This window comes from Oryzias latipes, chromosome 5, assembly GCF_002234675.1.
Source record: "Oryzias latipes chromosome 5, ASM223467v1".
Classification (NCBI taxonomy): domain Eukaryota; kingdom Metazoa; phylum Chordata; class Actinopteri; order Beloniformes; family Adrianichthyidae; genus Oryzias; species Oryzias latipes.
The window spans coordinates 16,702,979-16,729,909 of NC_019863.2; the positions used below are offsets into that span (position 1 = coordinate 16,702,979).

The 26,931-nt window shown below is 39.4% G+C and overlaps 3 protein-coding genes across 3 annotated transcripts; 1 reads left to right on the forward strand and 2 right to left on the reverse strand.

Annotated features, from left to right (window-relative positions):
• The first annotated feature begins 1,584 nt into the window (after window positions 1-1,584).
• On the forward strand, window positions 1,585-3,486 carry thoc7 (THO complex 7). Its single transcript, XM_004068856.4, has 8 exons — window positions 1,585-1,692; window positions 1,917-2,037; window positions 2,464-2,591; window positions 2,684-2,770; window positions 2,865-2,922; window positions 3,012-3,078; window positions 3,182-3,251; window positions 3,329-3,486. The coding sequence occupies exons 1-8, from the start codon at window positions 1,605-1,607 to the stop codon at window positions 3,388-3,390; spliced, it is 681 nt and encodes a 226-aa protein (XP_004068904.2). The 5' UTR covers window positions 1,585-1,604; the 3' UTR covers window positions 3,391-3,486.
• LOC101164884 (interferon-induced GTP-binding protein Mx) lies at window positions 3,245-9,008 on the reverse strand. The gene is made up of 12 exons (XM_004068857.3): window positions 8,736-9,008; window positions 8,122-8,259; window positions 7,897-8,051; window positions 6,843-6,981; window positions 6,573-6,771; window positions 6,417-6,495; window positions 6,221-6,343; window positions 5,989-6,130; window positions 5,756-5,914; window positions 5,381-5,457; window positions 4,124-4,375; window positions 3,245-4,021 (listed from the first exon to the last, which is right to left on the reverse strand). Exons 1-12 carry the CDS (start codon window positions 8,920-8,922, stop codon window positions 3,797-3,799), a joined length of 1,875 nt encoding a protein of 624 aa, XP_004068905.2. The 5' UTR covers window positions 8,923-9,008; the 3' UTR covers window positions 3,245-3,796.
• Window positions 9,009-13,461: 4,453 nt separating this feature from the next.
• LOC101163162 (interferon-induced GTP-binding protein Mx) lies at window positions 13,462-26,709 on the reverse strand. The gene is made up of 12 exons (XM_023954997.1): window positions 26,440-26,709; window positions 22,169-22,306; window positions 21,716-21,870; window positions 20,765-20,903; window positions 20,475-20,673; window positions 20,322-20,400; window positions 19,914-20,036; window positions 19,640-19,781; window positions 19,384-19,542; window positions 18,430-18,506; window positions 18,028-18,243; window positions 13,462-14,739 (listed from the first exon to the last, which is right to left on the reverse strand). The coding sequence occupies exons 1-12, from the start codon at window positions 26,624-26,626 to the stop codon at window positions 14,479-14,481; spliced, it is 1,875 nt and encodes a 624-aa protein (XP_023810765.1). The 5' UTR covers window positions 26,627-26,709; the 3' UTR covers window positions 13,462-14,478.
• Between the last annotated feature and the right edge of the window lie 222 nt (window positions 26,710-26,931).

Here is a 26,931-nt window from a genome sequence, read left to right on the forward strand (position 1 = left end):
ACAGATTTATTCCAGGTTTATCTAGAAATTCTAGGCGAGAACATCTTATCTTCTGTGAGAACACTCGGGATTGGGTGGCATCAGTGGGTCAACTTTGAAGTTCTTGGCAAAGCTCAACATCTGCAAAGGATTGCCTTCAGATAAAACTGAAAAGTTATAAAGTGACTTTCACAATCATTTGATGTAAGCTTTTTAGAAGATTTCTGGTGAGATTTTAAAAGAGGTTGAAGCAATCAAAATTTTAATTATTTTAAACTGTGGACACTAGCCATGAGGGTGTTCTAAGTGCTGAATCTGCACATAATGACTGTATCCAAATCCTTTTTGAGATTGTTAAAAAAGGTGCTTTGCTTGTATTTTCAAAACCATAACACACTCCCACTTAAAATGTTTGGTTAAATCTAGGCATGAATATGTTAACCTCTGATTTCTAATTGGCAAACTGCTGAAAGTTTGTACTGTTTTCCTGTAAATCTAATATACGCGTGAACCTTTGTTAAATAACAAAACTCTATTTGCCCACACGGCTGGTGTTCTGGTGAGAAATAGAGCACATTAAGTTTCAAACAAGTTTCATTGTAATTTTCTAAGGTGTAGGAACAAACATGAAATCAGACCTGAATTGATCTGTCAGAAAAAAAACGAGGAAGTGGTGACCAAGAAAATATGTTGGCCAAATGAAAACCTGTTTAAATCTATAGTTGAAGCAGGTATTGTACCTATAACCGTACCAGTAACATTACTATTTATGAATTATTATAAATGGTGAAATTAAAGCTAGATAGAAATCTTTGTCCTCAATAGCCACTTAGTAGCTAAAGGTTCTTATAGAACAGAGGTCTGCAACCTGAGGCTCCGGAGTTACATGCAGCTCCTTTATGATTCCATTGTGGCTCTTTGGTTTTGAAAAAAAAACGCTAACGATTTGAGTTACTAATAATGTTTTGGGGTTGTTTTTTTTTTTTTTTAATTTATTTATTAAACTTTCTTTTATTTGGATTCTGCTCCAATGTTGTCATGTTAATATATGACTATAAAAGTAGAAAAGAACGAATATGCAGCAAAGTCTGACTGATAGAAAAGTCTATGTTTGACCTGACTTTCTTACATGTTTTATTCAAGTGAGTCTGTTGGAGGATTTAATTTGACATGAGGTTTATTTCGTTTGAAAGGAACCTATATATGCTGCTGTCAAAAGTAAAGGAAGTTAATATTTTAATAGAAAGAAAATGATAAAACTTTCATAATTCAATTATTTTAATATCTAAATGCTACATGGTAAAAATGAATGGTTTAATGGTAAAACAAAATATGTAATGTGCCATTCTCGATTGATAATTCAGCTTGCAATTTAAGCATTCAATCTAAAAAATGCATTTTAGAATTTAAAATTCAATGTGTAATGCTACAATGTAAGCTGACATTTTTAAAAGCAAAATGTTAAATAAAACAAAATCAATTGTATTCTAAACTGTCATTGGTTTTTAGTCCAATAATATTCTGCAATATAATAAAAGTTCAATTTTGCTGTTGAGTCTAAAAAGCACAAAAATGTGGGAAAAAAATTGCCACATTGAATGTCCACCAATAGGGGGCAGTAGAAAATGAAACCGCTGATTTTAACCTGGAAAAAGAATCTTGCTCTACCGGAAATAGTATTGCTCATTGCAAACATGGGGGCCGTAACAGATGGTAATTTGGTGGTTACTTCGTTTAATATAAAGTTTTATTAAAAATAAATAAAGTGTTTATGTGTTAAGTTATTGTATACAATAGCTTATTTCTAGAATGTAGCAGTGTTTACGCAATCAGTTGGGAGAACTGTGCAGCTAATTTATTGCCCTGCAGTGCTAGCTCAGATTAGCAGGTTGCAATCTAGCCTATAGTTTATCTTGTCTCTTTCGTTTCTGTTAAAGATGAAGTCATTCGGAAACGTCTTCTTATTGATGGCGACGGAGCCGGAGATGACCGCCGGATCAACCTGCTGCTTAAAAGCTTCACTAAATGGTGCAACTCGCCCGGGACTCCGGAGGAAGGGTCAGTGCTGAATGAATCTGAGTCTGAGCTGACGCATCAGAAGATTTACTTTCCAGATTTTAATGTGATTTAGCATTTACGAACAACTCTTCTTGCGAAAGAAAAGTCACATTAGTTAGTTCTTACGTTGTGTGTACAGGCAATTCCAAGCTAGTTTATCAAACTCCATAGAAGGTTAACGGGTCTCAGTTGCATGCAGTTATACTTACCCAAGGAGAAGAGTAACTGTCTTCTCTACAATCTATGGCAAGCAGAGTGTGACACACAGCACAATGTTTCAACTCTGACCATGCATTTCAAAAGGCTGTTTCTATACATTTCCATGATGTGTTTTTATATACCCGAAGAGTAGAATGGTGTCTTCCTTGTTAAATATGCAACAAAAAATCTCACTTTAATTCCTTGTGGTCTTGTGTTTGCGTGTAGATTCACACAGTACCAGCGGATGTTGGGCACTCTGGCTCAGTGTGAGTTTTCCATGGGAAAGACGTTGATGGTTTATGACATGAATCTTAGAGAAATGGAAAACTATGAGAAGATCTATTCAAATATAGGTGAGGTTTTATTGCTCTCGTCTGGAAGCATTTCTGTTTACAATATTAGATTTCATCTATATACCCCCCCCCCCACCCTCCCCCCATTGCAGAACAAAACATCACATCTGCACATGAGAAGATTGCAGAATGCAAAAAAGATATTCAGAGGGCAAAGAGGATACGAAAAAATCGCCAAGGCAAGGATATTTTGATATGGATTGCATATTTTATTTATTGTCCTTTTTCAATAACATCCTTGGAGTATTATAAATATGTTTGTATTTTTTCCAGAATATGATGCATTAGCCAAGGTAATCCAGCAGCATCCAGATAGGCATGAAACACTCAAGTAAGTGGCTCCGTTAATTCAGATTTTCGATTGCTTGTAAACAGCGTACAACAGTTTTGCTTCATTTTTATTTATTTATTTTCTTTCAGGCAGCTAGAGGCGCTTGACAAAGAGCTCCAACAACTGTCCCACATCAAAGAGAATGTGGATGCAAAGGTATATCCAAACAGAATTTATGCAGCTTCTGTGTATTTCGCTGATGATTTGATTTATTTTAAAGTTGTTGTTTTTTTCTATCAAATTTACTGTTCCACCATAGTTGGAGTTGAGGAAGAAGCAGTTCCACGTTCTTCTTACCACCATTCAGGAGCTACAACAGACACTTGAGAGTGAGCACTTTATTCTTAATGCCAACTGATTTTAAAATTGTTTCAAAAAGTTAAACTCAAAATTTGTCTTCTTTTAGATGATGAGAAGTCAGATATTGAAGATGCCAGTCAAGAGAGCCCTGCAGGGAACAGTGAATAACAGTGGAACAGAATGAAATGTTCTTAAATGAGTTTGGGTTTGTGAGACAGAATGCTTTTCGTATGTATTTTTGAATAAAATTCTCTTGATTCTGTCGCTCTGTCTGGTTTTCCCTTTTATTGTTTCAAATAAAAATAAAAAAATCAAAGTTCACAGACTGATAATAATTTCCCTCTATATATATGCCCAAATAAAACAATGAACATAAAAACATGCTCCACACTCGAGGTGATTATAACAATATATAAAAGGAAAACATCTGTGTGCCCATATAATGACTTTTGCTGCTGTAAGATAATCATTCCTGTTAGAAACAGCAGATTCTACTGGACTACCCAAACACAACAACTGAACATTTACACTAACATGTAATTTGGAGATGCAGAAAACAGATCCTTCAAAGTTTTTAGAACTCTACTAGGTATGCACGGGCCTGCAAAAGGCGCTTAAGGCGATTCTGCAAAGTAGCCCTCTTACTGCCGATGTCAAAGTCCTCCTTCAGCAGGAAATCCAAGTTCTCCTTGTCCTGAATCATCTGCAGCATCTCTCTCTGGAGCTGGCTGGCTGATTGTTGCAGCATTTCATAACGGATCACCAGGGGGATTTGATCAGCTAGACGCATGCCAGCAATCTGCAGGATAATGTGGAATAAAAGATAGAAGCCATAGCAGCTATGCATACATTTAGCTAAAATCAACGAAAATTCAGATTAAACTTCTTCAAAAAAAAGTACCTTGTAATAAGATTTTAGATGCACCATCAGCTCCTGAAGAGTAGCGTAGTTGTCGAGGCTGAAGACGATGCTTCTTTCTGAGTAAGGAGCTAGCGGTACGTTCTCTGAGTCCTGGTCTTCTTTTTTGCTCTCACTTAGACTATTGCTGTAGGTCTTGTCTTGGGAGTAAACTAGCAGCTCCATCTTAAACTGAGTTCTCAGCATGGTTTCAGCAGAGGACTCTCTTTCTTGCTTTATGGCTTCAATTTTTGCCTGTTGTAAAAACAAAAAAAAACCATTTCATTTCAAATGAACTCAATATAAACTTAACATAAACATATCGTGCGTGTGTGGGGTTTTTTCTCCAGGCACTTTGGCTTCCTCCAACCGTCCAAAACATGCTAGTTTTTTTAGTTGGTTAGTCTAAAGTGTCCCTAGATGTGCATGTATGAGTAATTGTGTGCCCTGCGACAGACTGGATCCCCAGGAGCTCTATGACCCTGACAGGGATATAGCGGGTTAAGAAAATGGATGGATGGAATTTCTATTATGTCTTCCAAATTAACGATGAACAAAATTAAATACAATTGTGCTCTTTGTACAACCAACAGAATGAGAAATGTTAAGCTGACGACGACCAATGAAGGAAAGGACGCTGTATAACAAGCCAGACGACATTTTTAAACAGCAGGAGGAAAAAATGGATATGAGCCTTTTGTTCAATATTTTAACATCATCAGCACAAAATTATTTCAGTTTACTTTTAGATATCATAACATTTCCAGAAAATGCACAATGCGATTATTGGAAAAAACAATAGGTCATAAGATAAATCGTTTGAGATAGCTGCTGATATAGTTGGCATGCAGCCCAGCTCAGAACAGAAAGTTCTGGTCAAAGTCCCTTCAGAAACTTCAGAATCACTTCAGAGGCATAACATGGGGACAAACGAGATCCGATCAATACGACAGTTACTAGCATAACAGACACATGGACCTTCAACAACACCCAGTTTTGAAACCCCCTTAAAAATGTGAACTTTTCTTTCTTTGGACGTCTTTTCCTATTTTGTAAATCCAACATCGTGCCTGTGACAGTATTGGAAACAAAACTCTGCAAGAAAGTTTTGAGATGGTAAAATTAACCCCTTTGTGTTCAAAGAACTGGACCATTGAACAGTGTCTTGACATCTGACTCAAGGATACAAGGAAATCTTTTTTTTTACTTATAAAACCCTGAGATAGGGAGAACTGAAAAGCGGAAAAAAAATCACTCTACCTTAGTTGTTTTCAATAGATTAGGAAATCCAGCAAAGCTTGCTTGGGCCAGTAGTATAAACACCTTTTTCACAGCATCTAAAGGACACAGAAATAAAGGTAATAGTAACTTTATTACTTTGTTTTTGTAGTATAACAGTAGGAACACATTCCTTGTATTTACATCCCCTTATGACATTTTGATTTACTTTCAATGAATTACTGAGTTTCACTCAGGTCATGCAAGTAATGACATGACCTGAAAACCTCCATGTAATGAAAGAACAACTTGTTTTCTAAAATTAGACATATTTAGGCTTAGTTTTCATGGACAATCTTTTAGGGTTTAAATGCATTTAAAAATAAGTTCTGGTAACTTATTTCCAGTCAGAATTACCTCCAATGTCCTTCAGTTTCATGATAGCTGGATCTTCCAGCTGCCTGATCTGCTCCTTGACCATCACCTCAAAGGTCTTGTAGTTGATAAAGCCTGGCAGTTCCCTCCCCCGGTACCTGTCCTCATAGTCGCCCACCTCTCTTTCAACTTTCCTGTTAACTGGATTCCAAAGAATTTGTGTATAAAAAAAACAAAGAAAAGCTATGCATGAGGGTCAAAAACACACTGCTCACAGTTTTCTCCTGAGTTTTCCAGGAGAGCTTTCCATTTTCCAAAATCTTTCCTCAACGCAGAGAAGACGTTGAGCCTCTCTCCACACTTGAGTTCCTCTCCTTTGGTCAAACTGACAACATCCTGACAGAACTCTGTCACTTTCTGTAGAACACAGATGAAGGAGAATTTTTATATCCATGTAAATCATATAACACTGCACATATAGAGGTTGTAGAAAGAGATTGAGCTCACGTCGATAAGGAAAACCTGTCTCTCCACTGGATCAGTCGGAGGCCCACTTCCATATCGATCCAGCTCCATCTGAGTCTGTTTTAGCTTTTCCTCTATCTGTTCTTCCAGTCGAGGCAAAGATTTCTGCAGATGGCAAAGCAGGAGTCACAAATCTGACTTTTTCCTTTTTTAAATGTTCAGCTGAGTCATGATTCACCTCAATGTGATGCACCAGTTCAAGAGTGAGCTTTTCAGCCAGCTTTGGAACAGTCGCATGGCCATCATTGTAGAGGGTACTGCAGTGGAACGGAAAAATCTCTAAATCATGTCCATACATTGTTTTGCACAGGTTCCAAGAGAAGAGTTATCTTACTGGAAATATGCGTGATCTTGGAAGAAGGCCTTCTCTCGCTCTATAGCTTCAGTTAGGGACACCTTCTCTGTAATCTCCTTCTGACCCCTGCACTTGACGATCATGTAGCCCTTCTTTAGCTGGATGATCTCATTGTGGACTATTTCCACCACCGTTTCTTCTGTGCCTTTGTCCACCAGGTCAGGTTTGGTTAAAATGCCTGAAAGGGAGACAATGGATTCCCCTTAGAGAGGAGTCACCTGTGAGGAAGGCAGGTGCTTAAATATTTACCCAGTGTCCTCTCTCCCTCCGGATCCACCTGCTGAGCCATCTTCAAAGCCTCAGTGGTTGCTATGTCCACGTTGCTTGGAACCACCACCAAACTGATTGTTTCTTGTTTTGTAATGAACTTTTGGATAAGTCTCTTTATCTGAAATTGAGATACCAGTCTATGTTAATGAAGCTTGAACCATCATACTCCACTTCCACTTCTTATGGATTGAGCCAACTTGATGGCACTTCCAGTTTTTGTGTCATGAAGGTTCAGCTGCAGTCAGAGAGACAAAACTGTGATCTCTCTGAAAAATTTTCCGATTGTTTGCAACTAATTGGTTCACTCTGTTTTTTTCTGCTTCTTGATCTTTATAAATTCTCTATTGGGAAGAAAACCTATGACTATTTCTGTATAATCACCAAATCTAGTTTCAGTGTTTGAGCTAGTTGATAGATTAGGATTTTCCCTGTTACATCCTTAATTAAATGTTGATTAGTAACAAGTTTGAGTCATTTTTTAGCCCATCATTTCACGTTTTAGAAGTTAATGTGCTCTTGACCTTGATCTTAGGATGTCTGGTGAAGTTTCGGGTAACAACAAAAAAAAAACACCATAACTCTGGTTCCTTTGTGGTTGCCAAGGACCAGAAATCCATTTTTAGTAGGTGAAAAGACAATCAAACATTTGTCAGCTATACTGAAAAAAAAACAAAGCCAACAAGCTGCTGGCTGCTATGGAAAATACAAAATGGTTTAAACTTGTTTGTAATTTATTTTTAGCATTTAAATTAATTTTTGGGGGGTCAATGCTGAATGTCTCTACTGCTACAGCTTTAATGAAGAACTATCTGGAGAAATACCAATTGTGCAACTCGTTAAATCTTTGTCATGGTGAATATGCACGAGTTACATATCTGTGTCTAAAAGTTGCTTGTAGTTTTCCACTATGTTTATATTTTTTTGGTTGAAGGGGCTTGAAAACAATGCGATAATTGCTGTTTATGTGAAATATTCCAACACCTCACACTTTTCTGTACAGCTGAATCTAACAAAAAAAAGTGATCCAGCCAACCTGATCTCCGATGTTCTCTGGCTGGCCCTTCACAGCCACCCTGGCAATGCCAGGCAGGTCGATGAGTGTCAGGTCAGGAACGTCAGGGGAAGCAATTTCCAGACTGATGAGCTCATCACTGATCCCCAATCCAACTCCAGCCATGTCATCCTGAGCTGCATAGAACCAAAACATGCAGTATCAGAGCACATGGACCACGTAACTTAAAAAAAAAAAAGCATTTACCTTCTCGAATTTTTTTCTCCACAGTTGTGGGGTCATCTATTTCTTCCTCACGGTCCTGGTAGCTTATCTTTCCATACCATTCCTCCCCTTCTTTTTTTCTCTTCATCTTCAGTTCCAGAGGACATCTTGTCACAATGCCTGAATGGAAATCAAGACAAGAGAAAGGGACTTTATTAAGGGATCCAGAGAGAATTTTATGAATTGGCTCAATGGGGAGTGGTTTCCTTTTCCTCTTAAAAGGCATATCTTCATGGATGTCTTTGACAACAGGTGATCTCCTTTCTTTTTTATTTTTACATTTTACTTGATAAAGTCATGCAATAAATATTAACTCTGTGTTATTAACAAGTTCAAATATGTCTGAGACTTTGGTATTAAAACTAACTTCACCGCAGTAAAAATATCCCTCTTATGACTGATCACAACTTCGGCGACCTTGAGTGCCCAGAGAAGCGCCTTAAATAAAATGTATCGTTATTATTATTATTATTTCCTTATGGACATTATTCTTTTCAAAACAGCTGCACGTGCATAAAAATGACATTGATATACAGCGTTTTGTTTCAAACAGTATTATAATTAGTGGCATTGTCATTTATCATTTCTGTTCTCACCGCTCCCTCTGGGCAGCGCCACCCCTGACAGCGCCTCCAGCACCGAGCTCTTCCCCGAGCTCTGGTCCCCAATCACGGCGATGGCCGGCAGCGCCAGGTCCTTCTCCACACCCAGAGAGCGGAGAGAGTCGATCAGGTCGATGCAGGGACGAACCTTCTCCTCGTATTGCTGGTTCAGAGAGTTCATGGTCGCTTTTTTTGTCTGTAAACTTCAGTGCTGCCGTCTGAGAGAATCCACTGTGCGGACTGTGAGCTGCAGAGGCAGTGATGGGATTGGGGGGGGGGGGGGGGGGGGGGGCTCCACTTTCACGCTCTTAGGTTTCATTTCTCAGGAATTGAGTTGTTTTTTTTTTTTAAGACATTCGTTTCTGTATCCACCATCATGCTAGAGCATTTTACCTGAACTTCCCCACTTCCTGTAGAGGAAATGTGCCGAAAGGGGGAAAGAGAAACTGATCATAGGTTTCATTACTTTCTATTGATGTTCACTAGAACCGAAACCGACCAAAAACATTTCTGGTCAAGCTTGGTCTCACCATAGACATATAAATAAGGGTTGACCCAAATGGATTTATTACTTTCTCAGTTGTTTAAAGGTGGACCAGTCACTGGCTGAGTCTTTTATGTGACTGGCTGCCATGTTTAAACCAGTCAAAACAAAAATTCCATAATCAATAACTTACCTAATCATTGTAATATATATTTGTTTCAAAGACCATACACTAGCTCTCCATCCAGTGCCTTTTAAGCATCTCATTATATTTATGACTTTCTTACATCTCCCTGTTATACTATCGATATTCTCTCCATTTCAATTTCTTATTAAATATAACTCCAAGATACCTAAAGCTACGCGCTTGATCCAATGCTTCTCCCTATAATTTAAGTGTACAACAGTTTTCCTTTTACCAGTAAAAACCATGCATCTTGTTTGAGCCACTGAAAATGTGAAGCCTCTATCATAGGACCAGTTTTCCACCTCCGAAATTGCGTGTTGCACCTTTCTCTCCACATAACGAATATACGGTCCCGTCTTCCACAAGGCTTCATCATCTGCAAATAATGCCTTTCCAAATTCATTTCCGATGGAATTATGGACATCATTAATCACAATTGAAAACAGCACAGGGCCAATCACACTTCCTTGCAGGGTTCCATTATCCACTAAGTATCTATTAGAAACAGACTTTCCTATTCTTTCCTATGTCTCTCAGTAATAATTCTCTCTATAATTTTGCCGACATGTGATGTGAGTGCTATTTGTTTGTATATCCCACTCACAACATCCTGCCAAGACTTTTGAAACAAAAGTGAGATCTAGTGTTGACATTTTCCCTGTTCGGACATCTATTCTTGTTTCTTTCCCATTATTGAGAAGCACCAAGTGTAATTCATCCATCAAGTCCTCCAGTACCTCACCATTAGCATCTGTCGCCTTCCCTCCCCATAACGTGCTTAAAATCCCCACGTAAGAAGTCATGCCCCTTGTCCAAAGGGTAATTGATTTAAGAAGATTAAGATCCAACTTTTTGGATGAATTATAATAATCAACAAAATAGAGTCTCCCCAGACCAATATACAGTAGCTTTCCATGCCAATAAATTCCTCTTGTGCCCCTATTTTATTTATCCTATAATTTAAATGGCTATTAATGAAGGTGGCACAACCACCTCCCACCCTCTCTGCGCTATCAATCCGGATTCCTTTGTATTTAGACATTTTATAATCTAAATTATCTCAACCACATCTCTTGAATACATATAATATCTGGTTTTTGTTCCAAGTCATCTGTACACATTTTAAATTCCTGTCCATTCGCCAATAAGTTCCTTGCATTGCCTTGTAATATAAGAACCATTTACTATCCCACACATCCCACATCCCACATGAGGTTGTTCCAGACCTTCTCCCAAGTCAACTCATTAATGTCAAGATGGTTTGCCATCTCTTTCACAATAAGTTGTATTCTTTCCATTTTCGACTTGGTTTCCAAAGTCGCGTTAATAACTTCAGCAACAAATGTGATCAGATTTTTTCAGCTCTAACTAAACTCTCCCTTCAGCGTCTCTTTCCTTTATACAATTTGATACCTCGCATGTGACCCCTGTTTGTCTCTCAGAATCTTTACCAACCATTTTGACTGCATCTGCAATTCTATGTCGTACTCTGGTTTTTTGAATATGGACTTCTCTTCTCAGAACTTGATAGCCTCTATACACTGCACTATGACCCCCCCCACACACACACACACAGTTACAACACTAAGGTTTTTCAGATCATTAATGAATTCATAGCTGTGATCCTCTCCACACCTGGGACACCTCTGCTTGCCTTCACAAACAGCGGCAATGTGTCCAAACCTCTGGCAGTGAATACATCAAATGGGTTCAGGCATCCCAGGTATACCCTGTATGGCAGCCTTCCCATAAATCACAGCATTATACTCTCTGAGTCCCTCCTCACACCATCACAAAAAACACTTAATCTCCTTGCTTCTCTTATTTCTGCCCCTCCTAAGTTAGCTTTGAGTTCTGCAATGGACATCTCCACTGGTATGCCCCAAATCACTCCTCTCGACCTCTGACCTCCCAGTCCTACCTTACTCATACTGACAACTTTATGGCTACGTTCACACTGCAGGCTGAAACGACCCAATTCCGAATTTTTTGCCCCTAAGTGGCCCAATTCCGATCTTTTCATGACAGTCTGAATGACACAGATCCGATCTTTTCAATTGCGACCCAGGCCCCGTGGGTTTGCCGTCCTGATTCCGAATTGTAGCCGTTCTTTTCAATTGCGACCGCCGTCTGACCGGCCAGCCGACTTGATTCCGAACTGTACGTCATCGACACGCAACAAACGTCATCATTTTGCGTTGAAGTAGGCGGGAACGAGAACGTAAACATCAACCATGGTGGACTATGCTGCTGAGATCAGTCAGTGGAAGGGAAGGGAGGTCACGGATTGGATTAATATTTGGGGTGATCACTCTTTTCAAGCCAAACTCCAGGGCTCTAATCGCAACTGGGCGGTTTTTGAAAAAAATTCCAGCTAAATGGCAGAGCATGGTGTTGAACCTTTCCCGCGATAACTTTTTTCCTTTCTCCCCTTTGACCGTGCTCAAGCGCGGGGGACCCGAGGCGATCCTCCCCCTCCTCCCTGTTCTGATCCTTAGATTCTCCAGAATGGGTTAATAAAGAGTCCATAGCATTTATTCTGGGGGAAACCTTCTTTTATTACCGCCCTCCTTCCTCCGTAACACACAACATGAATGCGCGCCCACACTGCCCCCCCCCCTATTCTCTATCGCGGCACGCGCTTGCACACACACACACGGGGCGCGCAGGCCCAACACATACACATTCCTCTTCCACTACAGTGGGTACAGACGATCCATTCCATTGCCTTCTTAAAATGAGAAGATTGTAATTGTGCTGCTCCTTCGTGAAAATAAATTTAATATTACAAAAAGAGCTCCGCTTTAGACAACACTGTTGTTGACATCCATTGTTAACGTTTGCTCCGCAAACAACGAGTGACGTCGTTCACCGTTGAGTATTCTTCTGGCTTCTGCGCATGCGGGTCTCGTTTGGGTCGTGTCACGGTCACACTGGAGATCACAAAAGTTCGGATTTACTTGGAAATGTGAACGGTCTAGCAAACAATTCAGATTTTTTCAAAAAATCCGAATTGAGCATTAAGCCCTGCAGTGTGAACGTAGCCTATGTTTCCCCCCACTTCTCACATTTTACAGGCCTTGACCCTTTTCTCTTCACTCCTCAACAGGTTCCCATCTCTCAAGATTCTAGCGAGTCTTGAGAGATGGGATTCTTAAGAATTTTTAAGAATTAAGATTCTTAAGAATAGTCGTCAGCTTTATCACGTTCAAATAACCCACCCCATTTCCTTTAGAAAATCTCAGAATGACTTTATACTTGTCCCCTCCCTCTTCATCAATGTAATTTGACATCACCTGTTTTCTAACATCAGCTACATCAAAACTATTACCCCTGTTTTCACTCCCTGTTTCAATCTCCATGCTATTCTCACTCTCACACTCCCCATCGTCTCCCTACTCCTTCCCAGTCACAACACAGCTGTGCCTACCCGCCGCTGCTTTTGCGTCCAACCTCGATTTTTTCATGTCCCGTTGCCAATTTCTTTTAATCTTGCCTTCAGTTTTTAGTTTAGAAAATTTTCCAGATTCTTCACAGAAAAAGAAGGATTTAATTCAAGTCAAATCCAGCTCACTCTCTGCCGCAAACTTGCCAGCCAGTCAGGAAGCCACAACGGACGCCATGAGTCTTCCATCAGTGAATGTTTTTACAGTCAAAAATGGAAAGATGAAAAAAATCTTGGTGTTCAAATATAGTAGTTCTACTTCAGAGCATTTCAAATTCTTTTATAGTCCACTTTTGTTCTAGTCAAATAAATATGTCAGTTCTTTTGACTAAAATTTGCAAGTTAATTTGATTGAAACCCATAGCTTAACACAACTTAATTTTTAAAAGAGATGAGATAAAATAATTAAGTTATAACAATCGAAAGGAGTTAACATGACATTCAAATCTATATCAGAATAATACACCAGTACTTTTTCCAGACAAGATATTTTAATAATTTCGATACAACAAAAAGTTATGTTAACACGATTAATCATGATTATCTTGACTGACTTCTGAGATCTGTTCTTCTCAAAGTTGTTTTGCCACACCGCTCTGTCTATTTTTTTTTTATCTTTGTACTTGGACAAAATAGTTTTAAATAGTTAATAGAAAGAGGTTTATTAGAATTAGCCAACATAAAGACACCAGCAAAAATCAAATATTGTGCATCCTAGTTTAATTCCATACATATTTGCAGGACTTGTTTTAAAAAATATCAGGAAATTAGAGGATATTTTTTATTCGCAAAATTTATTCAAACTGAGATGCATACATTTGTATTATTTTTCATGCCTATTTACATAACCTTTAAACCTCTCAGATATGTTTATATATTTTTTTTCACTCTAATGCCACCTCTCATATAAACACCTCCACAGGTACGTTGTGAGGCCCATCTGCCTTTCCATCTTCTTCCTCTTCAATGTCTTCCTCACTTCATCCTCAATGATCTTGCTACATCTGGCTCCACAACAGCCAACTCTTCTTCCCTGTGGTCTCTAAATATTTTCATTTTCCTAATGAACCCTCTGATATATGACATGGAAATATGAAAGCCTCTGTCTTTCTTTTCACTGTTTTAATCATCTTAAAAATACTCTTCAAGCAAGAAGTCAAAATGCTGTGGAGCAAGACAACGTAACCTGGATGAATGAGAACCTTCACCGACATCTAAAGAAAGGAAAAATAACTTTCAGCTTTCCTGTAATTTGTGAAATGAGATCTACACGGAACTGACATGTAAACAAATTATAGAATGTCATCCCCAAATATTCACTTTTAGGTGATTCTCCTCTCAGCTTAAAAAGGCAAAGCCTTGATGGAATTTCCTCCACAGGCTTCTCTGTTCTTTACCCCACTTGAGAGTCTACAAAATATATCATCTATATTTTTTAAGATCTGAGGATTTTCAGAAGTAAAAGGATTTATTTCAAATTTTGTGACTGTCTTGCAGCCATCTTGGATTTAATTTTTTTCAGTTACAACAGACTTTTGAACAAACTTCAAGAGAAGCAACATAGAGTCCTCAAGATAATATAACTATTGAAAAAAAAAGATTTCTTAGTAGATTTCTAGTTTTAAACTTGCATTGGGGTGAAGTCATACATGCTCATACTGAATTCACTCAGTAGCATGCGTGCCTTTGACAGGCGTTTAATGCAGTTGTGAAGGTGGACCCGGTTCTCTTTTATGGTATGGTCCTCTTGAAGCAGGGACTCCATTTTCTTCTTGTCTTGAAGCATCTGCAGCATTTCTCTCTGCAGCTGGATGGCAAACTCCTGCAGCATCTGGTAGTGGATCACCAAAGGGACTTGGTCAGCCAGACGCTGGCCGGCAATCTGTGGTTTAATGACAGAACAGTTGAGAAGTCACACATTAATTTTGTAAATTCTGCTTTAAAAAAAAAGAGTAAAATGGCTTTTCCTTAAATACTTGTGAACTTTCATGTGACAAAGATGCATGCTCAAAAAACAAATTTCATTTGTACGTGTTAAGAGCAGTACTTATGGAGGTACAGTTATTGACTTAAACAGCAATTTTTTTGCATATTCACTTCATAATGACTGCAACCAGCTGGCGGGAGCTTTGACTTAACACAGTCAGGTATTTTTACATGTTGATCTTGATCATATTTTCCTTGTAGCAGCTGATTTTTTCTACTGGTCTGTAGTCGTTCAGGCCGGTGGGAGAGCTCTCCCTGGGAACAATGGTAGTGGTCTTGAAGTAGTAGGGGACGGTTCTCTGGCTGACAGAGAGGTTGAATATGGCAGTGAGAACGTCTATCAGCTCGTTAGAACTTGCTCTGAGGGCTCACCCAGAAATGTTGTCCGGTCCTGCCGCCTTGTGGTGTTAATCCTCCTCAGAGCTTTGTTTACCTGGGCTGAAGAGATGACTGGTGGGGGTGAGAGGGGTGTAATGGTCCAAGAGTGTATTGGTCCCTCTGTATGGGGGGTGGACGTTTCAAAGCGGGTGTAGAATGCATTGAGGTCATCGGGCAGGCTCTCTGCGGCACTGATGGTACTGGTGCTGCTTCTGTAAGTCATGAAACAGTCCTGCAATGCACTCTTAGTCCCAGGTGTCCCGAGCTGAACCTGTTTGGTGACTGGATTAGATTGTTTGAGTCTTTGCCTGTAGGCTGGGTACAGAAACTAAGAGATGTGGTCCGAGTATCCAAAGCGGGGGCAGGGTGCGGCCCTGTACGCTCCCTTTATGTTAGTGTTAACATGATCCAAGATGTTCTTGTCATGAGTGGGAATGTCTACATGCTGGTGATATTTAAGAAATACAGTCCAAAGATTGTTTAAGTCGCCCGTAGCAATAAAAACAGCATCATCATATGCAGTCTCTAATGCGATGATGTCATGGAGCTTGCAGAGTGCCGCTGTAGAGTTGGCTCGTGGGGGAATATAGACGGCGGCCAAAAACACGTCTGTAAACCATCTTGGCAGGAAATGGGGATGGCACTTCAGCATCAAAAACTCCACATCAGGCGAACAGTGCTGGTGAACAGTCTGTACATCCTCACACCACGTGTTGTTGATAGACACAGCACAGAAACGCAGACCCCCTTCGCCTATTCGAAGGCTGCTATCCGGTCTCTCTGATGAATGGAGTGTGTCTGTAGCTGAAGAGCGGAATCACGGACGTTTTTTTTAAAGCCAAGTGTGTGTGTGTGTGTGTGTGTGTGTGTGTGTGTGTGTGTGTGTGTGTGTGTATATATATATATATATATATATATATATATATATATATATATAAAATGCCCCTCTCACCCCCCGCGGGTGGTTTCTCCTCCAAGCTCGGGTCCTTTACCAGAAGCCTGGGAGCTTGAGAGTCCTGCGCAGTATTTCAGCTGTTCCTAGCACTGTGCTTTTCTGGACTGAGAGGTCTGAGGGCTTTCCAGGGATCTGTTGTAGCCACTCCTCCAGCTTGGGGGTTACTGCCCCGAGTGCTCTAATTACCAGAGGCACCACTGTCACCTTCACTTTCCATGCTTTCTCCAGTTCTTCTCTGAGTCCCTGGCATTTCTCCAGGCTTTTATATATATATATATATATATATACATATATATATATATATATATATATATATATATATATATATATATATATATATATATATATATATATATATATATATATATATATATATATATATATATATATATATATGGTACAGAGGGTACTTAAAGGAAGTTGACGTATGGTTGCTATGGTGCTAGTTTCCTGTGAAAAAGCTGGTTAGCTCACGGAGCAGCATTAGTTGTGCTTGATGTTTTTATTTTTATTTTATGACAGGATCACGCCAAATGTAGATCCTGTTTTATCAGGGGTTTTTCATGGTGCCTCTGTCAGTCTTCTCCCCCTCCCCTCTCTGCTTGGCTCCTGATGCGACACAGCTGCAACCGCTCACCTCATCACCTTCCTGCCTTTCTTAAAGAGCTCCAGGACCAGTATTCATCGCAAGTTCATTGCCCCTGATGGTGCATAACATGGTCGTCAGGTTCTTTGCCTTTCAAGCCTTTGCCTAAATCTTGGTCTTACCTTGTCTCCAGGAATCCATTACCACGAGTGGTCGCCTGAGTCTGCTGCTATTCCGGAACACAGCCTCGTCATTACCTGTCAAGCCACGAGCCTCTGCCGATCCTCCAATTCTCCACGAGCCTCTGCCGATCCTTGAGTTCACCACGAGCCATGGACAAAGCTACCAGTGACGTCACGAGCCGACGAAAATCCTCCATCCTCGTCGTGGGTCCTCCTCGCAGTCTGCCGCTTCACTAACTTACCTCTGAACCAAGATCCGAATATTAAACCCTTTTAAACCATTCCAGAACTCACCTGCGTCTCCTTCCGGGTTCCAGCGTCTTGGTCTGTTTAGTTCCGCTAGTCATGACAGGTTTTACGGACTGGGCGTGAGGTTTTGCGATGCACCAGGTATTTACACTTTTATCACAGCGGATGTATGTTTTAAACAATGGATAAATTATTTATCAAATGTTTTAATATGGTGCATCTTCTGTTTTTAGTGTCGGAATACTGTGCCCTGCTGTCCTGTTTAAGTTTTTTGGTTATGTGTTTTGTTTGTCCACTCCTCACGGGCTCACACGGCATGACTAACTAATCAAGTGCAGGAGCGGACTACTTCTTTTCTATTTTGTTTGTCATTCCTTTGTTAAAGTCACTTCCCCTAATTTATACTGGACATTATTTTTTATAAGTGCTTGCATGTTTGAATTTTTTTATTATTGGTTTTGCATCGATTTTGATTTACTTTTCTGCACGTTTGCTGTGGTGTAATCAGTATGGTATTGTACTGCAAATAATGATCCTGTGTTAATAAAATGTATGTCTGTATGTATGTAACTCTCAACAGTCAAATACTAAAACAATATAAGATTTGGATAAAAAAACTAAATCCCACTTTAGATCACTGAAATATCTGTGGCCGTTTGTACCAACTTATTCACAGAAACTATAAAGATACAAAAAGGAAGCCTATGTACTTTGAACTCATAATTGTGAATCTGGTATTTTGATTAGTACTCCTTATCTCCATAATTCAGATTTGTCACAAACATCTTTAAATGCTGACATGACTTTTGCAAGTTTCAATGTTTGTGTACTCACTTGATAATAGGATTTCAGATGTTTAGCCATCTCTTTTAGGCTGGCCCCAATGTCACTGGTGTTGTTGGGAAAGTTGACTTCACTCTTCTTTCTCTTCCCTAGCTTCTTGCTGTATCTGCAGTCTTGGGTATAAACAATCATTTCCATCTTGAACTGTGTCCTCAGCATGGACTCAGCAAGCGCTTCCTTCTCATTTGTGATGGCTTCAGTCTTCAACTAAAGGTAAGCAAAACATTCTGTTAAATATTCTGCTTATTGACAGTTAGCTGCGTGTATAAGCCACTGGCATATACAGTATACAAAACTTGGACTGAAATGGTTGTATTCAGCTCTTTAAAGTCTATTTCAGTAGATATGTTTAGAAAAAAGGGGCAATAATTATATGAGTTCAAAATGACATACCTTAGCTGCCCTCATAAGATTAGGTAGTCCAACTAAACTCCTCTGAATCAAGGCAAAGAATTCTTTCTTTGCAAGTTCTGTAAGACAACAATAGAACCAACATTAAAATTATAGTTATCAAAAGAAATGTCTATGAAAATGGTTATTAATTATAAAGCTTCAGTTTTTTTGACTAAAAACCTAGTCCTACTTGTGTTACAACAACCTGATAATGGACCAAGATGGTAGGGGTGTAACGATACGCTAAAATCTTGATTCGGTTTGATTCAGAATTTCAAAGGGTGCGATACGTTTCGGTTAGGTACGGCTGTTTAGCAAATCTGCCTGTTATGAACTGCTTTTTTGTTAAATATTATTTTATTGTTATTTACTGTGTGTGTTTTGCAGCAGGACACCTGAATTTCTCCCTTGGAAGATTAATAAAGTTTTTATCTATCTATCTATCTATCTATCTATTTTCGGTATTTTTCGGTACAAAAAAGGCAGAAAAAAATTACTTGCAAAATGCATTTATTAGTTTTATATAACAATAAATAAAATTGACCTATGTTGGTGATCTGCTTTATAAAATAAGAAAAACTATTAGCTGCCAGGAACCAAAAAATTTTGGATAATTAACACTGGCCTGAAAAAAAAAACTGAGCAACACACCCTGAAAGCGCACTCACACACATTATTGCGCTACCCGCTCCCACGCTCTGCCCCCCCCCCCTTCGTACAGGTGCGCGAGTGCAGAAACCATCGAGAGTCTTGGCGGACTACCACGAGTAACATTAGTTCCGCCTCGGCGCAAAGTTAATACATTTGGGGGGAAAAATAAACAAACGAAAAACCGAAATGGTACAAAAGTGAACCGAAATTGCTGTACCGAAACGGTTCGGTACAACTACGTGTACCATTACAACCCTACAAGATGGCCAGTACTTTCTGAAAACGCTTTAAAAAAAGACATACCGGACACCTCCTTGAGCTTCAGCACAGCAGGCTCCTCCAGCTGTTTGACCTGCTCCTGCACCATGGCCTCAAAGGTCTTGTAGTTAATGAAGCCTGGCAGTTCTTTACCTCGGTACTTGCGGTCATACTGGGCCACTTCTTTTTCAATATTCCAGCTAACTGCAAAGATTTTTTAAGGAATTCATTTGAGTTTGTATTTGAAAAGGTAAGACCGGACTGTACAGTACACCATATGTGAGGTTGGGAACTTAGTTACATGTTGTTCCTGAGTCTTCGATGAGAAGGTTCCAACTGGCAAATCTTTGTCTGAGTACAGAGAAGATCTTGGACTTGTATCCGCATCTTAAATCCTCCCCTTTGGAAAGATATACTGCATCCTGTGTGAATGAAGTCACTTTCTACAGCACGAGAGGTTCAGAAAAAAAAGTGAATGATTACAATTTTATTCCTGTATATAATGAAACATCATTTCTTTTATTTTTTTACACCCACAGAAAGGATATGAAAAAGTAACAGCTGTTTTTACTCACATCGATGAGAAAGCCGAGTTTCTCTGAGGGCTCAGATGGGGGCCCGCAACCTAGGTTGTCTAACTTTGACTGAGTCTGTTTGAGTTTCGTCTCTATCTGCTCCTCCAGATGAGGCAGTGATTTCTACAGAAAACATTAAGACTTAATACCAACTGAAATCTGTCAACTCGAAAGAGAGACAAATAAAAACATATTTTTAAGAGAATTAAAAAAGGCGGTCCATGACAGAGTTATTTAATCTTACACAACTTTGTCACATCGACTTCTCCACATAGCCTTCCAAACATAGCAACAGGGTTACAATATTTCCATTTTTTGAGTTGGTAGTTTAAGCTAAAAGTTCTGAAAAGGTTTTTATTTTTCTAAAAATAACCACTCTAATGGGTGGAGCTAGGAAAAGAAAATCACCTGGATGTGATGAACCAGTTCCAAGGTCAGCTTTTCTGCAAGTTTGGGAACAGAGGCGTGGCCATCATAGTACAAAGTCCTGCAACAGAAATGTATAGTTATGAACAATACATCCCAAGCTAGGATTTGTATTTGTTTGAACAATAGACTCACTGGAAATGTGAATGCTCCTGAAAGAAGTTTCTTTCTTTTTCCAGAGCTGTGGTGAGAGAAACCTTCTTTGTGATCTCTTTCTGACCCCTGCACCTCACTATCATGTAGCCCTTTTTAAGGGGGATAGCCTTGTTGTTGATAATGTCAACAACAGTCTCCTCTGTGCCTTTGTCCACTAGATCAGGTTTGGTCAGAATACCTAGGAGAAAAAAAAGAGTAGCTGATGAACTCTCCTAAAAGTATTGAGTGATGGTAACTAAAGTCACTTCTTTCAGGGTTCTGTCATTTACCAAGAGTCCTTTCTCCTTCTGGATCAACCTCTTGTGCCATTTTCAAAGCTTCTGTTGTTGCTATGTCCACATTGCATGGAACCACCACCAAGTTAATGGTTTCTTGTTTTCCAATAAATTTCCAGATCAGTTTCTTTATCTGTACGTAAGCATTAATTGCAAAAAAAATTGTTTTAATGAAATTGTTTTGGCATAACATACAAGAATGGCAAACAATCATTTCACACATGAGCACACCCATCTTACACAAATGAATATCTTTTCAGGAGCATATAACGTAAATCAGCCAATCACGCTGCCGCTGTTTGTGGCTAGTCTAAGGACCAATTTGTAGTTTTTTTTGCACATTCAAATGGAACAAAGGACAATCATTTGAAGACGACAATTTACAGATTCTAAATGGAGCAACTATTTCTTACCCCTCCTTCATTAAGACGTTATATGTCTCAGAACTCCACCCGACCACACGTAGCGACAGTATGACGGGGCATGGAAAGAGTTCAAAAGGAAGAGACCTTTACCTTTCACCACTCTCTGGTTCTCTTCTCTGCTTCCCTTAATGAAGCTATCCAGTTGCATGAATGTGTGTGACTCACCTGGAGGATCTATGCAAGTACCACTGAGACTGGATGAGAACATTTCAAGAAAGAAGACTTAAGTCCAGATTTCACGACTCAAGCCATTAAAGTCATTTGGTCATAGTTTTCATAAAATTGCACAATCATTCTTATTACACACAATGCACATTACAGTTTAAAATAACAGTTTACTGTTTACTTATTGCACTTCAGTTTGTATTCCATTTTGCAATTTAACTTATCGTATTCTGGGTTTTTTATACTTTAAGCTCCTACTCTTGTGCTGTTTTTTGACTTACTACAGTAGCAATTTAGGGATTGAAATCAAAGCATTTTACTCTGAATGAAATCTTTAAGTCCGACACCAACATACTTGTTCACCAATGTTTGCTGGCTGTCCCTTCACAGCCACTCTGGTGATGCCGGGCAGGTCAATAAGGGTCAGGTCTGGAACGTTGGGGGATGCGATTTCTAGACTGATGAGCTCATCGCTGATCCCTACCCCAACTCCAGCCATTTTGTCTTGAGCTGCAAAGACAGCATAAGCATGTTATGGCTACAGATGAATGCATTTACCTTTCAGATTTTACAAGCTGAAATACTTTTGTATTCTCTTCAAACGTATGCAAAGCTCTTTAGGTCAGAGTCAACCAAGCACATTTAATTTTTGCTATTTTACACAGGAGAAAAATCCATCCATCGTTTTTTTATTCTTTGACCATCCTTCAGTGCTAGTTATGTGTTATCATGTTCCCTGGGTAAGTTAGCCTTCATTGTTCGCTTTTACAAATGATTAGAATTTGATAAAAATCCAGGAATACTGCACCTTGACAGATATTTTGCTCCACATTTGCAGGTTCTTGAATTTCTTCTGCAAAGTCACGGTAATGAATCTTTCCATTCCACTTCTGGCCTTTAGTAATTTTCTTCATTTTCAGTTCCAAAGGACATCTTGTCACAATACCTGTTGTCCAAATAATGTAAAAAATAAAAAAAGGAAAAAGAATCTGATTAAAAACTACTTAAAAATTAACGTTATCGTCAAACAATGGTTAGTTGGATTAGGCAAAGTATATATGCAGTAGAGAATGCTTTATTTTCCATATTTCCCTTTAGTTTGGCATAAGGCTCCGTTCAGATACAATAAAACAGAATCTCCATAGAAAACTTCAGGTATAAAATGACCCTAACAGAGCTCGCAGGCGGAAGCTGAGGAGGAGGGTGGGGCGACAAGTGCAGCGTTCGCGGACATGGATAAAGAGGGCATGGAGCGCACACCTGGTTCTCAAGTAGGACGCGGAACATGTGAGTTAATTGGGCTGAACCGCCCACGGCGAGGTGTTAATGCACTGTTGAGCTGACTGCCTGAAATTCTTCCAGGGTTGTTCATCTTTGCTTTCAGCTTTTTCTATTTCATGGTAGCATTGGAGTAAATTTACTGGCAAGCCTTTTTTTGATAAGCCAATCTGAACTGATTGTGAATAATTTCCAGTAAAAACTTGACATTTTCTGATTTTCTTAAACAGATATGCCTCAATAATTATGGTATAAATGGTTCATTTTGATGCACTAAAAAACTTAATAGTAAAAGTTTGATGCCTTTATATAAAAGTCCCACTCTGATCATATTTTGATCATTGTAAAAGCATTCCCAATGGTACTTTAGCCAAAATAAAAAAATCAATTTTTTTTTCTAGGACATCATTTCTGCAGAGTGGCAGCAGTTCATTAGAAGTACTCTGTACTCTGGGCTGAACTGTTGGCGCCACTGACTGTATAAGAGAGAACTGGACATAGTGAGTGAAACATCACCCATAGAAAATGCTTTACTTCCAGTTTTCAACAAAATGAAGTCAATTCAGTCTCCATTTTTCTGCAATACGGACTTCGCCATGTTAGAACCGGAAGACAAAGCAGTGATTGGTCTGAGTTCATTTCTAAGGCAATCACTCTCCCTAATCAGGATTGAGCTTGTTGGAAAGCCACACCCTTTCCACTGAAAGTGGGCTCAAGAGGATATGTATATCAAAGATTTCAGATGTTTCAAGGTGGGGGCCAGTGGGCACCAAATGCTTTTATTTGGGCATCTGATTGGCAAGTTTATAACTTGAGATAAAAAAAAGTATGAGAAAAAAATTAGGATTAGCAAGAACATGTTAAAAAAAAGTCCCAGAGCAAGAACAGTCATTCTGATAGATAGAAGGACTGAGTAATAGGTGTTTATTTTCCAATAGAAGAGTATGGGACTTCGCTTTCTGGGACCAGCAGGTACTTCCTGTTTGGAATGTGAGTGGGGAAGTTACTCAGTCCAGTTCACATTTATAGTCTTTGATTTGCGTGGAGTAAGCCTACCCTGACTTCCTATCTCTTTGTTTACACTTTCTCCAGCTAAGACAAAATTACTGGTGCAAAATTGTGAGCAATATTGGAGCTATAGCTACGTACAGTTTTGAGCCAAATACCAACTCAGATGAGGAAAGCAAAGACGTACATGGATCCATTTATCTGCAAGGGAGATGCATCAGAATGGAGCGGAGCAGGGAGGTCGTGGCCTGCCGATAGTAGCTTCTACGTCACTCCAAAAAGCTTTTTCCAACAGCATTTTTTTTGTCTGCTACTGATTCACAACAATTTGAATGAAGAAGTACTCAGAACTCAGTTCTAAGCTTTATTTTCTTTAAATATAGCTTGCATAATCAGAAACATGCCACATGAACATATTAAAAACACAATTTTCATTAGAGAGGGTTTCATTACTATGGAGTCCTATACTGTTCATAATTAAATAAATAAATATTTAATTAAATAAATAAATATGACCTCATGCAAATACACAATCAACCAATAAATATCTCATAAATATATAAAAAGATCATGAAATTGTGAAAAACCTGCACACAGATTTTAAATTAGCCATTATATTATTCAATATATTTCATGTTGCTTTAAAAACCTTTTCATTATTTTAAAACAGCATTTTAAAATATTCATTTTTTATCATGTGGAATATTATTATAATTCTACTTCTTTTTTCAGAACCTTGGATTTCAAAATCAATATTTTCCAAAGTAGCTTTGTTTTTATTTCATGTTACTGTTTTTCATAATGGCTTATTTATTTCATGAAGAGCTTTTTCAGGAGAATGGGTCTATCTGTCAATCAGTGAAAGTGGGCGGGATCTAAACGCTCATTGGCTCATCCATGGAAATCGACTCTTATTCCTCGATACCCGCTCAGCGGTGTGCCAGTCAGAGAGATGACAAATTTCGGCGATATCCACGCGGCTTTGCTGACATTTGATACAAACTATCTGTCTGCAGCAAAATGTGCAAACATGGACGACTCTGTTTTTGTAGTTTGAGGGTTTGTGTGGACCAAAGGAGCTCCGGTTGTCCACGTGTCCAAGTTCCCCGTGAAACACTCCTGACTGTCACGTCATTCACTCAGCACTCCTTTGCTCTGCAGGTAACAGCTCGATGGCAAGCCATGCCATAGGAGGCGAGCTGGCGGACCGACAGAGAGTCAGAGCAGGCAGCAGCGGATAGCGGAACAAGCCTGCTCGGGCCTCCTGAACCTTATGATATTTTTTCTATTTTCATTGAGACAATGATTATGAATCAGGTCCTCTGCTTTTTTCCCCTCTCGGGAAAAAGGTTGAACTTTTCCTGCGAAAGTTTCTCTTTCTGGTTGTAAAACGCAGCGGAGATCCGGGGTTTGATTTGGGGTTCACTTCCCCGTTCAGATGCTTCCAGAGCGGGTTATTAAAAGATTCAGTCTCTATACTTTGGATATACTTTTTTATTATTACTTTTCTGGCGAACTGAACAACAGACCCTTAACTTGCGCACACACACACACACACACACACAAACACACTATGCGCTGGGCGCTCTGATTTACACGTAAGACGTAGTTTGACTGCAGGACCTGAAGCAAAGACTCTCTGGGATGAACTCAAACATGGAAACATTGTTATCATGTAGAACTATTCAAAATAAATAAACCTGATCTCTTAACATTCTCCATGTGCATTGACTGTGCATCCATGCATTTTAAGTGAGATAAACACAGGTACAGCTCCAAGTGGCTATCAGGCTAAAGCGTTGGCTGCTAGCTCCTCCCACACGCGGCATGGTGTGTTTAATGAACTCAAGTTCATAGAAGTTTTGTGGAACTCCAACGACCACTCAGCCTAACTTAGACCACTACTAGATGTTCACGAGAAGATGAAAATTGCAGAACCGACCACAAAATTACCTGAATTATGCACACTCGCCCAAAGCCACTTTTATCCGCAAATTTAGAACCAAAACTGCCCAATTTCTGGTAACACTGTGGATGTGTTGAGGTGCATACTCCCCCTAGTGTTGAGGAGTGGGCATCGCGCCGTCACGTTCGCTGAAACATCCTCGACCGATGTAGTCAGGGTGCTGCTGCTCATGTCTGAGTAAAGAAGTAGCCAATCACAAAAGTGTCTCCGCCTTGTCTGGTTTGATTGACAGATAGACCCATTCTCCTGAAAAAGCTCTTCATGAAATAAATACGCCATTGTGAAAAACAGCAACATGAAATAAAAACAAAGCTACTTTGGAAAATATTGATTTTGAAATCCAAGGTTCTGAAAAAAGAAGTAGAATTATAATAATATTCCACATGAATAAAATGAATATTTTAAAATGCTGTTTTAAAATAATGAACAGGTTTTTAAAGCAAAATGAAATATATTGAATAATATAATGGCTAATTTAAAATCTGTGTGCAGGTTTTTCACAATTTCATGATCTTTTTATATATTTATGAGATATTTATTGGTTGATTGTGTATTTGCATGACGCCATATTTATTTATTGAATTAAATATTTATTTATTTAGTTATGAACAGTATAGGACTCCATACATTTCTGATTCCCGCATAGCTGAGATGTTCTGTTTTCCCCGTTGGTTTTTCAACAGCAGAGGGCACTGTTGTCGCTGTAGATTTGCATCAAGTCTTGTCTTTTTGGATGGTTACAGGCGTAATTAAAGAAAAAACACAAACCAAAAGTTTTAACAAGCGTATTTAAAACACTTTTTCTTCTAAAGCTTTCCAGAACTCACCGCTCCCTCTGGGCAGCGCCACCCCTGACAGCGCCTCCAGCACCGAGCTCTTCCCCGAGCTCTGGTCCCCAATCACGGCGATGGCCGGCAGCGCCAGGTCCTTCTCCACACCCAGAGAGCGGAGAGAGTCGATCAGGTCGATGCAGGGACGAACCTTCTCCTCGTATTGCTGGTTCAGAGAGTTCATGGTCGCTTTTTTTGTCTCTAAACTTCAGTGCTGCCGTCTGAGAGAATCCACCGTGCGGACTGTGAGCTGCAGAGGCAGTGATGGGATTGGGGGGGGGGGGGGGGGGGGGGGGGGCTCCACTTTCACGCTCTTAGGTTTCATTTCTCAGGAATTGAGTTTTTTTTTTTTTTTTAAGACATGCGTTTCTGTATCCACCATCATGCTAGAGCATTTTACCTGAACTTCCCCACTTCCTGTAGAGGAAATGTGCCGAAAAGGGGAAAGAGAAACTGATCATAGGTTTCATTACTTTCTATTGATGTTCA

Excerpts from the sequence above, each read along its gene's own strand:
- thoc7 (XM_004068856.4), top strand. The coding sequence starts at position 1,605 with ATGAAACCGCTGATTTTAACCTGGAAAAAGAATCTTGCTCTACCGGAA. Across the intron at positions 2,592-2,683 it reads GAAGATCTATTCAAATATAG|AACAAAACATCACATCTGCA; the intron begins GTGAGGTTTTAT and ends CCCCCATTGCAG. Across the intron at positions 2,771-2,864 it reads GATACGAAAAAATCGCCAAG|AATATGATGCATTAGCCAAG; the intron begins GCAAGGATATTT and ends TATTTTTTCCAG.
- LOC101164884 (XM_004068857.3), bottom strand. The coding sequence starts at position 8,922 with ATGAACTCTCTGAACCAGCAATACGAGGAGAAGGTTCGTCCCTGCATC. Across the intron at positions 8,052-8,121 it reads GGAGAAAAAAATTCGAGAAG|CTCAGGATGACATGGCTGGA; the intron begins GTAAATGCTTTT and ends GGTTCTATGCAG. Across the intron at positions 6,772-6,842 it reads GGAGGGAGAGAGGACACTGG|GCATTTTAACCAAACCTGAC; the intron begins GTAAATATTTAA and ends TCTCCCTTTCAG.
- LOC101163162 (XM_023954997.1), bottom strand. The coding sequence starts at position 26,626 with ATGAACTCTCTGAACCAGCAATACGAGGAGAAGGTTCGTCCCTGCATC. Across the intron at positions 20,904-21,715 it reads CAGCAAACATTGGTGAACAA|ATAAAGAAACTGATCTGGAA; the intron begins GTATGTTGGTGT and ends GCTTACGTACAG. Across the intron at positions 19,543-19,639 it reads CGAAGACTCAGGAACAACAT|TTAGCTGGAATATTGAAAAA; the intron begins GTAACTAAGTTC and ends AAATCTTTGCAG.